Raw genomic sequence first — 16,222 nt, 5'->3', positions numbered from 1 at the left:
ACCGTAGTCAGACTAGGACGCAAAAGGTCTATTTGACCCCCAATGGCGTTGCAAATATATCCAGGTTTATAGTTGGTATGTTTTCTGGAGGCTCAACCTGTTCCCATGTATATGTGCATAGGATAACCATTTACATATTTTTTGGAAATTACTTGTTCCTCAGAAGTTCTATATTGATAGATTAACGTTGACATTTTGAGGAAAATGGTGGTGTACAATCTGAGGATGTCTTTGTTGATCTTCAGACCAACACTGCCAACTTTTATGGTTAGTCGTGGGCAATGAGAGAATTGACATAATTCTGTGTGACGGGCAGCCAACAGCATTGCAGTGTTGAGTGGGAGTGTTCCAGTGATCGCTATCACTGAGTTTGCGATGATGGGGATCAAAGTGATCTGTGAGAAATGTTTTCCTGTTCTGTAGTGGTTTAGCATTCCAGAGACTAAGTTAAGTGTGTGCAAGCGTGGCTAGGTGGATGGGGGTAATAAAGAAGTTTTGGGTAGATGAGGTTGGTGTTGGGAGGGAGAGTTACAACCCAGGAGAAAGTTAGGAGGTGAAGAGAGCATGTGATCTTGTTTTAATGAACTAAGTTATTTCGAGGTAATTTACTTAGAACTATTTTGTGGCGGAGTTATTCTATCAATGTTATTAAGGGTTGGGAGATAAAGGAGCTGTGAAGGGTTTGAGCAGCAAATGGTAGTGAAGTGGAAGGGAGCGTTTGTTGGTCCCCATTAAAAAGAATTTGAAGTAATGTAGACAAAGTAAACTATTGGAAAATAATTAAATTAGTTAAAAATAATGTAAACCCGAAAAGGGGATAGCAATGTGGAGAGAGGGGTGAGCAGATCTTGGGAGTAGGTGAGTCTCTGCAGATGAGAGGAGAGCGGACAGTAAGGAGGAATAGGAGTACTAGGAGCATGGTACTTAAAAGGGACCATGGGAATGGGAGCATATTTAGCGGGGTTAGGACAGAGATGTAGGGGGTCGTGGTGGGGGGGGGAGGGTATGGTACTTACCTGAACAGGTTAGTATGGAATGTAGTGGGAGCAGTGAAAGGAGCCCTTAGCCAGAACCAATTGAAACTGGTGGTTCCCTTGGCCTAAACTGTCCTAAGCAGCGGCTGCCCAACATTTTAAACCTGGCTCCCTGATAATATGGATGTTAAGTGGCTGTCTTGGCCATGCCTCTAACCCAAACCGTACATATGCACGTTACTATATGCTGTTTTTCTTCTATCCTTCACTTACTCATTGTTTAATCAAGAACACGCCTTTACAGGCACAACACACTTTGGTGGTATTCTCTTTATTACACACTCATTTTCCTGTCCATGACTTCCAGCAGATTAAGGTATTGTGGTCCCTGGTGGAGGACGTAATTGCTCCTTAACATGGACAAGGTTTATGCACTTTGAGACCACTAGCATGGTGAAATGGTGCAACATTTTTTTTATTTTTTAAAAACAATAATAATGGCGCTGTTTGAACAGGGCTGCCCCAAGCCAGAGTTCAGCATATTAGATGTTGCTTCTTCGCTCCTATCTGAGCTCGTCTGATAGGGTGTGCAGGAGTCTGGGAATTAAATTAATTGAAGTAGGCCACTACAGTATGCCATCTCAGAAAACCTATAATGGACATGTGCAATGTGGAGAAATGATTTCTTCATGATTTCTTTTTTTCTTTTGATGCACAGGCACTGCAACGAGCCGGTCAAATTATTGCTGAAATCCGGGAAACGCATCTGTGGTGAAGAACGAACTCGGAATGTCTCCCACTTCACATCAGAGACGTTTACAACTTGAAAATGTGTTCATTAACACAAATGCCATTCATTGTATACTTGGTAGATTTTTATTTATGAATTGTTATCTGTGTACTGTGTAAATCTGCTCACATGAAGTCAGTTGGTATAGTTCAATATGAAATACGATGCCGCATTTAGAAGAAAAAAACACAACATATTAAATCTCTTATAAACCTACAATGGCTCTCCTTGGTTTGAACCTCCCGATTGTTCTCTTGTTACGAAAATTAACCCAGTTTAATGTTAAGTGACAACATTCTACATTTTTGGCAGACCTTGCCAATGGCAGCATGTACCACTTTAAACAATCGTCCATGTTTTCTCAGAATAGTTGTTCGATGCTGTGATAAGAACCCAGGCAATTGTACTCCATTGGTAAATGTGCAATGTGGCTTACTTAGATTTGGTAGAAGGCATTAATCCATAGAGCTGCTTGAATATACTGGAAGCTGAAAAAAAAATACTTTTTAACCACTCAAAATTAAATGTACAAGTGGCCTCTCATACTGTATGTAAATGCAGAGCTTCATTTTTTCTCTTCTGCCGGTCAGTAAAGTGACATTTATCAAATTGTCAGTGGCTATGTAACTGCTGGAGAGCTGTTTGTGCCCATTGTAAGGGCAACAAGTATTTGCCAGGATATGAGCTAACAATTTGTTTTGAGTACGAGAAAACAGAGAAACATGTTGTTTTCCATTTCCCTTTTATTGTTAAGACGCAAGGTGTCCTCCTTAATTTGGCGAAACAAGGAAAGCTTGAAATGTCTAACGGTTGCGGATTGCATTCTTTTCCAAGCTTGTGGGGCATCCCGTTTTGAGGATCCCAAGCTGTGAATGCTCGGGTAAATACAAAAGTTGTCTGTTGCTATAGCAAAACCATTGCACTCTCAGTGATGTCCTACCACGCCACCTGGGTCCTTTTTTGTACGTTTTCTTTTATGAAGGTAAAGGATTGTTTTTACACAGCATTTAATAATTTCCCCAGTTTAGCCAAAGCAAATGTGTTCCATCCTTGAGGTCCTGGACATTTCTTGTGTATCAGTCAAGCAGTCTCAGTTGCAATACAGTTGTTCACGTGGCAAAACTAGTAAGTTGCAAATGGAAAACTTACCATGCTGTGATTTCTTAACTGATGAACCCCATGGATCCGAGTCTGCTCTTGCCCTAGCATCTCTTTGCCTCTTAGTTTATTCCTATTTGTGGGTTTCTGGTTTCTATGGTTGTCCCATCTCTGTAAAAGCAAACCTCTTCCAAACCACTCCCCAAAACCGACGCACCTTATTATGGGAGGTTGAGAGCCTTCTGTCCTGATAAAATAAAGTTAACACTGGTAAGCTCTATCCCGCCCCTCTGAAACATTCCAAATTGGAAGCGGGCTTGTTGAACATTCCAACGTTCGCTGTTTCATGTTGGTACAAGTACAACCAACTGCTTAATCATGGTTGCACTGTGTACTCAAACCCCTCACCAAAGGTCTGGTTTCCACTTACATATGGGAATGATGCATCAGTTTGAGCCAATCAAAAGTTATATTTTTTATCGAATTCTATTGCTATCTGGTACCCTTCTCTGGTACAGAATGGGTTTCCTTTCAGACCTTAATATATGCATTTGTGATCACTTCCACAACCTCAAACTATGGCTGCTTAGGAAATTGCTTTATTTGAGGAGCGCAATGTGCCTGAAGTAGGATTACATTTTAGCAGCCGCACTTTTTGAGACTTGGATTAGTTTTTGCCAATTCCAGTCCACTGTAATTCTTTCAATCTGTACCCTTCTGGCAGTTGGTAGGGCTCGCTCTCCTTTTGTTTTAGCGAAAGACTCTTTACAGCGACAGACCAGTTACTGATCATTTTACCCAAACAGACCATGCAAGTCTCTTTGGATTCTAAAGCAACTCAATTCAAATCTATATAAAGTATTCCAAAGGACCTTCAACAATTGCTCCATTTCCACAGATGCTCACCATATACTGGATTATATTCTGTATTTATATCTCTGTTTTGTGTATTGGATCATTTACTATATATCCTGTAGAGTAATCGTAGCAATTGGTTCAGACCTCATTGGGTGGGGTCACAAGGCTTGCGCTTTTTCTGCAAAAACGTTATTCCTTCACTATATCGGTGTCCTAATGTATGCTGCTTTGGGTAGTGATCACTTTTCAGCCAGAACTCCCAGATATTTTAAGTAATGTCCGATACCATTCAGATGAGATGCTGTCTGTTAGCTTTCACCCTGGCAGGTTTAGTTTTACTGTCAGATTGTCTGCACAAAGTAATCCTGCCTTACTTTTTGCCAACTTTGCGTGACCTAGTAGGTGGTCAATGCGAAGGACTTGTGTTTTTGAATAGGGTAGCTTGTGTACCCTTTGGTGTTTTTGACATGTTTTCTGTGTAGCGAAACGTCACTCAGGAAAACCTCTATGTGGAGAATAAACTCCCATTACCCTAAACGGTCCATCTGAAGCCGAACAGTGTGCTTTGCTTGTGCAAGCGTTTATGTGGAAGGATGAGTTTTGTACATGGTGGGGAATAGTGCCTATAGATAAGTGGGTGGTACAGACTCTCTAAATTGATAGTTTATTAAATCTGTACTCTGTGCTATAATTTTTCTAGATCTTCCAGAACTCCTAGCTGAGTTGCAGAAGTCTGCTTAAAGTACTCTAACCTGCACTACTTGACAATCATTGCTTGTGCCAGTATTTAATTTTTTTTAAAATTGTATTTTACTCAAAAAAAATACAACCGAAAACTTAAACAAGAACAAACAATATTATCCATTTTAACAACCATTGAAATATATACATTACATCTTCCCACCCCCAAAGGAGTCACTGCACAGTCATTGTTCAAACCTAATACAACAAAAGAAATTTACCCCAGATCTTTTCGAATAAAGCGTTTTTCTTCTCCCTCCGATAAAACCTTTTCAATCCCCGCCAACATATGCATCTGTATCCACATCTCAATAGTAACAGGATCAGATGATTTCCAATGTCTTAAAATCAGTTTCTTCCCCACCATTGCACCCCGAAAGATCAATTTTGTACTGTGATGTAGCCAAATTTTCCAACATGTCATCACTGTGCAGCACAATGGTCTTGAAGTCCATACAAATTTTTGCGTCCAGAACTTTTTCACAAATTTTGTCAAATTCAAACCACAGACCTCTTACCCTCAAACAATCCCAAAGCATGTGTTTTAAGGTACCAGTCTCATGTATACACGCCCAGCATTCATGGCTGTCATTCAATCCCCTTTTCACCAATCTCTCAGGCGTCCAATATATACTCTATTTATAATCTTAATTTGACGGGATCTTTCAGCTAGCCCTAAAGAGCATAACTTGACATTCTCACAAATACGTGACCAATGATATTCTGTAATGTCTTTCCCAATCCACTGATTCCAGTCCAATGTCAAGGAGTCATTTCCTCTGTAATTTGACACAATTGGTCTATAAACATAGCTGACAAGACCACAGCCTCTCACTCCTGGTTTCCATCCAAGCATATCCAAATTAATCCTAACTTCCTTATTCACATCGCCCACTGCCTTCTTGATCTTCCGATAGTCTGCCAAGCGGAAGTTAGAAATATCAAACTTTGCCTGTATTTCCCTAGCTGTCATCCATTCCACACCATTAAAAAGATCTGCTATCCATTGTACCCCAGCAAGCAACCATTCATGCCAGAACAAAACCTTCTCTTCATGTTTAACTTTCGGATTCATCCATACTGAAGAACTTGGATCTCTTAATGCATCAAAACCCAAATATTTATTCAAAAGCAACCAAGAAGTTCTTAAACTCCTAGTCAATGGATCTTCCATCTTTGGTCTCTTTGGTTTAATTGTCAACAATGCTATACGCGACAATGGACCCAAATGACTAGACTCGGCACACAACCAGTCCTCTTGTTCCGATTTAAAGAAGGCAAATAGGGTTCGAGCCATAAAGGCCATATGATAGGCTCTGAAATTTGGGACCACCCCTAGATAAAGGCAACTGCAGTTTACTTATTTTAAGATGCGGTTGTTTCTGATCCCATAAGAAATTTTGAATGAGCCTGTCCAATTCACGCCAGTATTTCTGCTCAATATCTAACGGGATCATACTCCATACAATGTTTATTCTAGGATTCAACACCATTTTCAAAGCATTCCCCTTCCCTCAAAGGGAAAGGTGCAACAGGTTCCACCTCTCCAAGTCCAAATTTGAAAGTAGTACACACCATATTCATATTTTCTCTCACAAAGTCAACAATACTCAGCAAAATCCACCCCCCCCCGAAATATAGTAGTTTATCAGCACACCATCTAAAACCCAATTGCGTGATGAAATGTTTGTCACAAATTGGCACCAATGGTAGGACTTCCGATTTTGCCCAGTTTCTTTTATATCCAGAGCATAGGTGAAAGGCTTCCAAAATGTTCATAAGTACAGGTATTGACTCACCAAGATTCTTGAGGACCAATAACAGGTCATCAGCGTATAACCACATTTTTTGTGGTAAACCCCAACAATTAAAGCCTTGCAAATCACCTTCAGCTCTCAGTGCAATAGCTAATGGTTCGATTCCAATTACAAACAATAGTGATAACGGGCATCCTTGTCTTGTGCCACGTTCTAATTCAAATGAATTTGATCTCTGGCCATTAGTTTTAACATCCGCTGTCGGTTTAGTGTATAGCAGACTAATCCAAGATCTAAACTGAATTCCAAAACCCATCTTTTCAAATACTTTAAACATAAATTGCCAATTTACTCTATTGAAGGCCTTTTCGGCATCCAATGAGTGGACAGCCGAATCTTCAGACAACTCTGATGCCACAGTAATGGTACGTAGCAGTTTCCTCATATTACTGGATGTCATCCTTCCTTTAACAAAACCAGACTGATTTTGATCAATCAACTTCGGTAGCAGGTTATCCAGCCTTAATGCCAATATCTTGGCCAGCATTTTGTCTACATTAATTAAGCTAATCGGTCTATAACTGGATGCCAAAGTTTCATCTGTCTTTTTTTAAGAATACAGACATTGTCGCATGTCTAGTAGTTTCCGGGAGTATTCCTCCACACTTAGGAACCTTAAACATCTCTGTCAGCAGGTCCAAAGCTGAATTCGGTAGCCATCTATAGAATTCAACTGGTAGGCCATCCGGCCCTGGAGTCCTACCAGCATCCAATTTTACAATCGCTAGTCTAACCTCATCCACAGTTATAGTTTCTTCTAGCAAATCAGATTCCGACTCTGAGATTGTTGGAATTTGAATATGCTCTAGGAAGTCACCATTAGACGTGTCAAGCGGTTCATTTCGATTGTGTCAGTATTTCATGTTTCAGAAGCAAACCGGAATTCTGGATCTTCAAGAGTTAAAATGGTTTAATTGCTGGAAGAATTAGTATCTGCCCTTACCTACTCCAACAGCATCCCAGCTCGGATTGGAAATATACTGCAACATTTTGATGCTGTTGGTTCCTCCGTTTTCTAGTGATGTTGCGATAGCAGTGTCTATACAAAGGCCAATCCCTTGCTATTGAATTGGACATGAAGGGCATTTTTGTTTAAGTTTTGAAGCTGTTGCAACTCAACATACCACTGAGAAGGCCCATATATAGGAAGTGCTGTGACTCGGAGAGCTGCAATAAGCACAGACAAATTTGGAATATTCAGCCTTACCAGGACTAAAACCCGGCCCTGACTTAAAGAGGGCGGATAACCTTTTTACCACAGCCTACACAGGAACTGAACAGCCCAGGACCCAAATCGGGCATCAACTAAACACAATAGCCTTGACAAGGTCCCTAGAGGTTGAAACACGTGTTGGCTGACCACACAAGGCTATATGTCTTCTTTACCTTAATAAAAACCATTTGGGTTTCACTCAATTGTGTGATTTTCATCCTTCTTGAAGGAAAGCGCAAGGTATCCGCGACTATGCCTATTACACTTTACTAAAGGAGGTGAGGGCACCACCTCCACCAATCCGTGACCTTGCTGCTAACTAAACAACTCGTCAAATCTCAGAGCGAAGCGCTGGAAGTATTCCATATTAGGTTGCACCCCTTTCCTTGCTCATATATAGGAACTCTGGATTGCTGAACTTTATTCTGCACCTTTTCTAGAGCAAGCCTCTAATGTCTCTCCTTTGATTTCACACTGTTTCGGTCACAAGAACATATACTAATGTCCACAAGTGCTTCTCTTGTGCGTGCCCATGTCTAATCTGTTATTCTTGCTCATTTGCAAGAATTATTGTTCAAACCTGTATATAGCTTCTAAACAATTCATAGTTTGACTATCTCTTGTTCACAGACGCTCTTAATCAACTTCAAAAATGTTTTGTCCAGCTTCTTAATGTCATTCCTGCAATCTGGTTTTACAAAGGAAAAGGAGGGTTACTTTTTAAATATATTTTTGGTAATGCTTCTTTTCTACATGCATTGTCTGGCCTTCCCGATGCACTAGTTTTATTTTTTAAACCCTAGTTTTCAGAGTGAAAATTCGGTGTCAGTCACATAATATACACTTGAAAGCATTAGCATGTTTCTTAGTCTGGCCGTTTTGGTTGGTCCTGGTTCAGATATTCAATATGGTGATACCCCAACAAGTTAATAGGTGTGTGTAAAACGGGGTCATTTCAGGCCACCTTTCATATAAGTATTAAATTTGGGCAAAGGCCGACAGAAAAAAGATTTTCTGAAATCCTTCAAAGAAATTCCATGATCAATTTGCCCCAAGGCGGTTTGGGTAAAATAGCCCTAAGACCAATTCGCACATGTCATCCACTGAAAATTGTACATGATCAAGTTTAAAAATACATCAAGATTTTGCTCAAAACTGACCTGTTAATTTCTTGATTCACATTGTCTGTTTTGCTGGAACAAAGAATTAGTCTATTGCAGTTTGTTAGGAAACTGTTCTTATGTGTTAATACATTTTTGAGAAATTTATTTTTTTTAAGCTATTTTATTAAGTGGGAACAAATGGACACGTTTTAGGTATTGTTTTTGCCGATTTTAGCAGAAAACCATAAAGTAAATGGGTCCTGTTTTCATGTTTTTGCTGGTTCTCACAGAGACGGCAAGTTGATATTATAGAATACAGTGATACAAAATGTATGTTTGAGAGGCTGGTTATTGTAAATAAAACTGGTTGTATTAAAGAGGTGTACTAAGTTTTCAAGTTAATAAATGTAACTTATTGAAAGTCATTTTTTTCCGTTTAAGTTCTAAAGTTTTCCCAAACAAGTTTTCTGCATATAGGAAGGTGGCCTTTGTTCTGTTTCAATCTTCTCAGGGTATATTTTCTTTTTCATAAGCATATTCAACCCTCCCAGTACCCCTTTGTTCCGAATATCGTACCCATGAATCATATCACTGAATCGGGCACAGTTTCCACAGAGGTGCACCCATGTTTGTCTAGCATTGAGTTTTACATTGATTTACATGCTATATACTTTTGTCCTGTGCATCCCCTGAAGATTCTGTACTCTTTGCACCAACATCTTTAGTAGACTCTCTCATTTGGACTCAATCTTAACTGTCCTAGTATTGTCATAGATAATTGAAAACCTCATTCATGTGTACGATTTTGTATTTCCTTTATCGTTTTCTATTATAGTATAATGTTGACTCATTTGTGTACTTTTTCTGTTCAATTGTGCAGGTCCTTCATAACTTTAACTCAAAGAGGTTTATTTTGTGCCTTGAATTTCCTACTGGTCCACAAACATTAAGCTCTTTTCTTAATCCCTTTATTTGCCATCCTCAAATATTGTCAGATGTTGTTTTTTCTGAGTTTCTTTCTAGCTTCTTCCCCACAGTGCTGCTAGACCCTGGTTCAGACATCAAGAAAAATTGTGCAGCATCATGAGCTGAATCATTAGCCCTTTGTCAAGAACCATTGCACAGTCTGTTTCTCCAGCATTGGCTCTTTCATGGATTCACATGCTTTGAATGTTCCCCGCTGACAGGCTGGGAATCCTCTGTAACCTCAGTGTTACAGTATATAATAAAGCGTTTAAGCTTACTTTAGTAGAACATCAATGTCCTTTTGGATGTGTTGTGCGCCCATCAATGGGATGTCTAGTATCTAGATCCACCAAAGAGGCCATCTTTAGATTCTAACACGTCGTACTGAGGAGTCCTCTGAACCATTTCTCCTGAGAAACTCTTTTCATAAAAACATCCCGAGAACATCCTACAGAGATAGTTCCTTCAACTTCTCATAAATAAGTGGGTCCATTGACAAGGAGGGCGAGGCAGGGAAATCCTGTTCAAAGCATACCAGACATGTGGCATCAAAGTCTAGGATGGGGATAAGCACACTGAATGCATTTACTGGCTGTACCCTAACTACATACAGGAAGACTGTGATTTGTGCTTCTTTTTGCATAAAAACTCTTTAAAGATAGAAAATGGAGGCTAGTATGTTGGTCGACTGAGAGTAATTAACCCCCTTCTGAGGCTGAGTCCTCTATAAGTGTGATTGCTACTAAGGCTAACAAGTCTCTAAAAGGGCCTGGTCCAAGGAGAAATTACCATCTTACTCTAAAAAGAGAAAAGGGGACACATCAAGCAAGTCCAACCGTCGACGGCATCCCCAGCGACCTTGTCCACGACGCCACTGTCAACGCGCAATGTGAAAAAGAAAACCTCGAAGGCGGTTATGACGGCCTTGTCAACAACGATAGTAACAATTTTGTCTGCAACAACCCTTTGAACGACTATGGGCAGAACCATGTCAACGACAAAGCAAATGACAACTCCGTTGACGAAAGCCTCGGCAACAGTGACAAACTCGACTGCAACAGTTGTGCCGTAGACTGTCGCCCACCATACATGGCATATTGCTGACAACGATATGATCGTCGACTGGAGCCACCTCGTCGACAAGAAAGGTGACCTGAGAAGGGAGTCACGACGATCTTATCGAAGGTAGCTGTGAAGTTATAATTAAGGCAATTGGGCCCCTGTCAATGAAGCATCTGACGGACTAAAAACTCAAAGAAAACATCCAGAAAACAACCACTGGCAATATCTCTAGGTGAGGGATGTTCAGGAGGGCAAGAAAAAGCCAAAGTGACCCCTCCTGAGGAACCCATAGTAATTAAAATCCCTCTGTACTCATTACAGCCTACCAAGACTGGTGCAGATCAACAGCAACTTACTATGGAAGCGGTCATGAAGACCACAACCTCTGGTAGGGAGTCGCCCTCAATTTCACCAGTGCTCGCACAACAAATCCTTGAGCACCATATAGACTGAGGTTGAGCAGTTATTCACCCCAATTCTCAGGACAGTTATTCAGACCCACGTCCTCCATCTCCACAAAGAAAATCAGTACACTTTCCAGTGTACTCGCCGGTGCTTCCTGGCCCACCCTCAACCAATTCCGCAGCCACACGCCAGGCCTACGCTGCCACAGTCACCCGCTATCAACCCACAGGTGTTGCTGTCCCTTCAGGAGTTACCCTCACTGCAGTCAGCTAGTGGAGCAACTAGAAAAAGGCTACCTTCCATACAGGAACAAGGAGCACCGGATACCTCGAGAGAGGGAACTTCTGGGTCCCTCAAGGAGTTACCCGATTCCCTATCGAGAAAAGGAAAAGATATCACAAAGAGAGGAAGTGGAACAGAGTTGCAACGTCTCCTAGACAAAGTAGGTCTCCTCCCAGGCAGTCACCTCTCATGCTGTTGGCCCCCGTTACAGAGCAGCATCAAGGAGCCCATTAAGAACACAAGGTTCCCCAGGAGCTTCACCACCAAGGCCAGCTGATTCTCCATATCACAAACCAGAAGAACTACAGACAACAGACACAGATGACAATCCTGATGCGCACTCTACACCTACCCCCACCACCCCAAGATGACTGGGCGATGCAGGGATGGACCAGGTACCGGCTGAGCCTACAAACAGTGCCCTCCCGACAATATAGGGGCATTCCATAACATCATGCAAAAAGTGTGTGAAGAATTCAGTCTAGTTGCATCAGAGCAGATAAGATTGCTTTCTTTTTGATCTAATGCACAAAGGAAGAGAGTTATGTAAACAGCTATACTAGACTGTATGGGACGAGGGCTTGCTGCTCATGAAGAAAGTGTTCTGAGCCAACGCTGAAAGGAAGACTGGAAAAGAAATTGAAAGCACCTGAAGTATCCCCTAAATGCTTAACATCTCAGCCCACTCCCGAGTTCGTAGTCTCGTCTGCTGTGAGACGAAAGTCAAACACCCAGTGTTCAAAATGTGCTGTTCCTCCGGACAATGACTGCAGAAAAACATGCTTTCGGAAAGATCTTAGCAAAAGGTGTCACTACAGTGAGCTGCAAATTCCCTGGTGATGAGATGCGACCGGGCAATGTGGAGTAGGATGGCACTGCTGTTGGAACATCTCCCAGACGACAAACACAGGGAAGCTACAACCATCTTGTACAAGTCAGAAGGGGCGTAAAATCATGCAATCAACATTGCCTTAGATTTGGTGGAAACTGGTTTCAAACTGATCGGCAATGGAGTGGTTTTGCGCAAAACGGCCTGGCTAAACTAAATTACACAGACTTCAGACAAGACGTAAAAGAAAGTTATAGACATGCCAAAAAATTGATGATGCCCTGAAAGGCAATTAAAACAGACACGGACACAGCAAGGTCATTGACATCCCTTCAGGCATGGCACACTTTGGTCCTTTCGGGGGGCCTGTGGACACTCAGCAAGGGGAAACGGGTCCTACCAGAGAGGATCATCCTATTCTCAAAGGTATTCCCAAGGGTACAGAATGTTCTACCCATCAAGCGAAAAGAAAATGGCACAGAGGAGGCGTTGAGGACCAACTGCCCAAAAAGGGAGACGGTAGAAGCTAGCCTGGCTTTGTACATCTTCCAAGCCCCCACAAGAACCTAACACACACAAGTGGGAGGCACACAACCGTTCCACCTACAACAGTTGAATTACTACAGACAAATGGGTCCTAGATATGATCCAAAAAAGGCACACTTGTGAATCCTGGAAAACAAAGTGGACAAAATGCTCATCAAGCTGGCCATAGAAAGTCCCAAGAAACACGCGAGGCAAGAGAACGTACTCCTGGTTCTTTGTCGTACAGGAGCAGACAGATCGTGGATACCAATTTTGGATCCCAGAGGCCTCCAGTCCATAAAGAAGCAACAAATTCAGATTGGTCACCCTGTCTGAAATTCATAAAAGCGGTACAGGAAGGAGATTTCTCTTTGCATCACTCGATCACAAAAATGCATATTTCCACATCCCCATTCAAAGGTGTGACAGGTGGGTTCTCCGGTTTGTTATGGGAAACAACCATTATCAATTCTAGCTGCAACCTTTCGGCTGCACTCAGCACCCAGGACATTCACAGAATGCCTGGCTCCAGTGACTGCGTCTCTAAGGAGGGAGGGTAATCGCGTATACCCCTACCTCGACAATTGGCTGATTAGGACATCCTCAGAGTCAAGAACACAAGTCACTGTCCAACGCATTATACACATCCTCCCACATCTCAGCTTCACAATCCATTCCGACAAATCCTGCTTCAAACTATCCAACAGCTTGGTGGTGTTAGGCCAATTCCTTGTCTACTGAACAAGTTCCTGCCAGGGAACAGGGTGTCCGTACGAGCATGCATGTAACTATTAGGGACAATGTACTCCTGTATCCCGCTGATTCTGCAATGCAGGCTGCAAATGCAGACTCTCCAAGAATTTCTGGCTAGCTGATGGTGACAAACAAGTGGGACATGGAACAAGTTGCTCATAGCATCTCATTTAGCACACCCAACTACAGTGGTGGGCAGAACCCTGTCCCATCACACTCAGGATGCCTCTCCAGGAGTTAACCTTGTCATGAAACGATAACTACTTAAAAACAAGGTGGTCAGAGTGTTAACGGGCAACGCTACCAAATGAATTATATACGAAATCAAGGGGGCACAAGATCCAGGACCTTATCGCAAGAAGCCGGGAAAATGTGGCACTGGGCAAACTGCAACCAAATACAGCTCCAAGCTTCCCACCTTCCAGAGAAACAAAACAAAATGGCAGATCAACTCAGCAGACCTGCCGATCAGTCCCATGAATGGCAACTAGAGAACATAGACCTGTTCGTAAACCTGGGAGAACAAGAAGTGTCTGCAATTTGCTAGCAGATGCTCACAGACAAGGTCACTAGGGAAGCCTTCACACTGTTGTGGGAGGTAATGTTTGCCTAAGTGTTTCCAACAATCCCGGTGATACACAAAGTCCTACAAATGATGACTGTTCAAATGCAGACATCTGTCTCAAGACCAGCCAATTCCCCTAGGGAAGGATCCAAACCAGCTCTCCATGTGCAACCAGCAGGTCCTGCACCACAATCCAGGGTCCCTCAACTTAAAGACCTGGCTCCTGACTTCGTAGAATTCGACACGTCCCGACTTCATTAGAATGCAGAGACATTCTGACAGAAGTCAGGGCATACTCTACAAGCACGTAATGCAGGTATAAATGGGACCACTTTTGCAAGTGGTATATCCAACATCAGGACCCTGCTCAACATCGTCCCTCATGACCTTCTACCATATTTGGTAAAACTGGCCAAAGATGTTCTGCTGCACTCTCCAAGGTGCATCAAGCGGCAATTACAATATTTAATAAAAGGGAGGTGAAGCCCTTCTCAAGGGTTCACAGATGCTGAAACATTTTATGAGAGGTCTTACTTGCCGCCGCAATGGAGCCTGAATACCATCATCCCAATTGTCTTGGCCATGAAGTCAGGGGCACAGGCATGCAGGGGTTGCATGCACAGGAGACCAGGGTCATTGTCCTGGCGCCTTTCGCGCCAATCTCATGAACAAAACTAAACAAGAACATCAATTTAACACCAAAAAGCTTTTATTATGGACATAGCACTTCAGATGCATTAACCTTGAACATTCCATCCATTAAGTAGCCCCAAGTGTGTTCTTGGATGTGGCTGCTAATGGATTGCCTTCACACGTGATCTAGGAGTGGCAGGGTGTGGCTGGTAAGCCGGCCCTAATGGGCGTGCCCACAATCTCAGCTTATATAAGCTGCCCCGATCCTCACGACAGACGCTTTGCGTTATTTTGTACTTGCAAGCAGCGTAACGCTCACAGTCGCCTGAGGTCAGATTTACCTTTTGAAGATCCTGCTTCCTGGGCATCCTGCTTCCTGCCAGCATACTTACCAACTGGGGGAAGCTATTCTTACCTGTACATCTCTTCGGCGAACCAAGTATTCATCTTTACACTTTCCGGAATGCCGAAATCTTCATCTTGGCACCGCAGCACGACACGCTTCATCGTCGACAACAGCACCTGCATGGAAAAACAGAAGACAAGGTTAGACATCGGAAAAAGTCCGTTTAAGGTTGCGCTTTGCCATACTTTGCGCTTGTCCTTAAACCATCACTTAACTGCTGTCGAACATTGCGGTAGCATCCATCTTCCATCCAGCCACGTCTCACAGCTGCATTGAAGCCGCATTTCCATCTAAGGGAAGAAAACATAAGAGACATTATTGCGGGCATAAATAGGAGAAACATGTAAAGACATTAAACAGAACGATCAGCAGCACAAGAGCTCAAGAAAGACTTACCAATCATAAGGAGAAGAATAGTCGCAGCTGGACTGGACTAATCCTTATCAGGGATTAGTGAAGTAACTAGATCCCATTCGACGCACCCCTGCCAGAAGTAGCAGGATGGAGAGCTTATCTTCCATAATTCACAGGTGAGCTTTATGGGCAGGCGTATGCTCACAGAAACCGTACTTTGGTGTGAAGGGTTCGAGAGGTACATCAATCGCAGATTGGCGCACTCACACACTGTTATCTCCACGTAGGAGCAGTATCACCACGTACCACCACTCAGAGCTTTTCTACTGAGGGAGAGGCCTGAATGGGATGGTTCAAGTTCAGGGAGGGCTGCAACCGTGCCCCAACTCTTCCACAGAGACCAGGTGAGCGTAACACAGTGCTGATGAAAGCGCCATTTGAGCTTATGGCTATTGCAGAAATCAAGTATGCATCTTGGAAGACCACGTTCCTGATGAGTCGCATAGTTCAGGTGTATATTGGTGATGCAAGATTTGTCCATCAAGCCTCCATGACTCTGATTTGAAACAGCAGTTTTAAGAGTAAATCCAAGCTTCATCCCCAAGGTACTCCGAGTTCCACCTTCAATCGGAAATAATAATTCTGGTTTTCTTTGCCAAACTGCCTACTCCAGCATCTCAAGCTCTGCACTCGTTGGACATGCGATGAGCTATACAATTCTACCTCGACAGAACGAACGGCTTTTGGCGGACCTCACAGCTGTTCATAGCCTTTGGGCCCCCAAACAGGGGCTAGCCCATTTCCAAACAAGGCATTGCCCGATGGGTGACTTCAGTGATCACCAGGTC

At 42.7% G+C, this 16,222-nt stretch overlaps 1 protein-coding gene across 4 annotated transcripts in view; it reads left to right on the top strand.

Annotated features, from left to right (window-relative positions):
• DNM1L (dynamin 1 like) overlaps positions 1-1,983 on the top strand; it is a 1,039,542-nt gene extending 1,037,559 nt beyond the window's left edge. For all 4 annotated transcript variants that reach the window (XM_069628197.1, XM_069628195.1, XM_069628196.1 and 1 more), the window contains one exon: positions 1,693-1,983. In XM_069628197.1, the coding sequence (XP_069484298.1) occupies positions 1,693-1,749 (57 nt within the window). In that variant the 3' untranslated portion in view covers positions 1,750-1,983. The remainder of the gene's footprint in view (positions 1-1,692) is intronic.
• The last annotated feature ends 14,239 nt before the right edge of the window (positions 1,984-16,222 follow it).

Source organism: Ambystoma mexicanum, chromosome 12 (assembly GCF_040938575.1).
Source record: "Ambystoma mexicanum isolate Mex_15411 chromosome 12, UKY_AmexF1_1, whole genome shotgun sequence".
Taxonomy (NCBI): domain Eukaryota; kingdom Metazoa; phylum Chordata; class Amphibia; order Caudata; family Ambystomatidae; genus Ambystoma; species Ambystoma mexicanum.
Note: the sequence above shows the minus strand (reverse complement) of the source record. Positions and strands in the feature narration are given on the sequence as shown.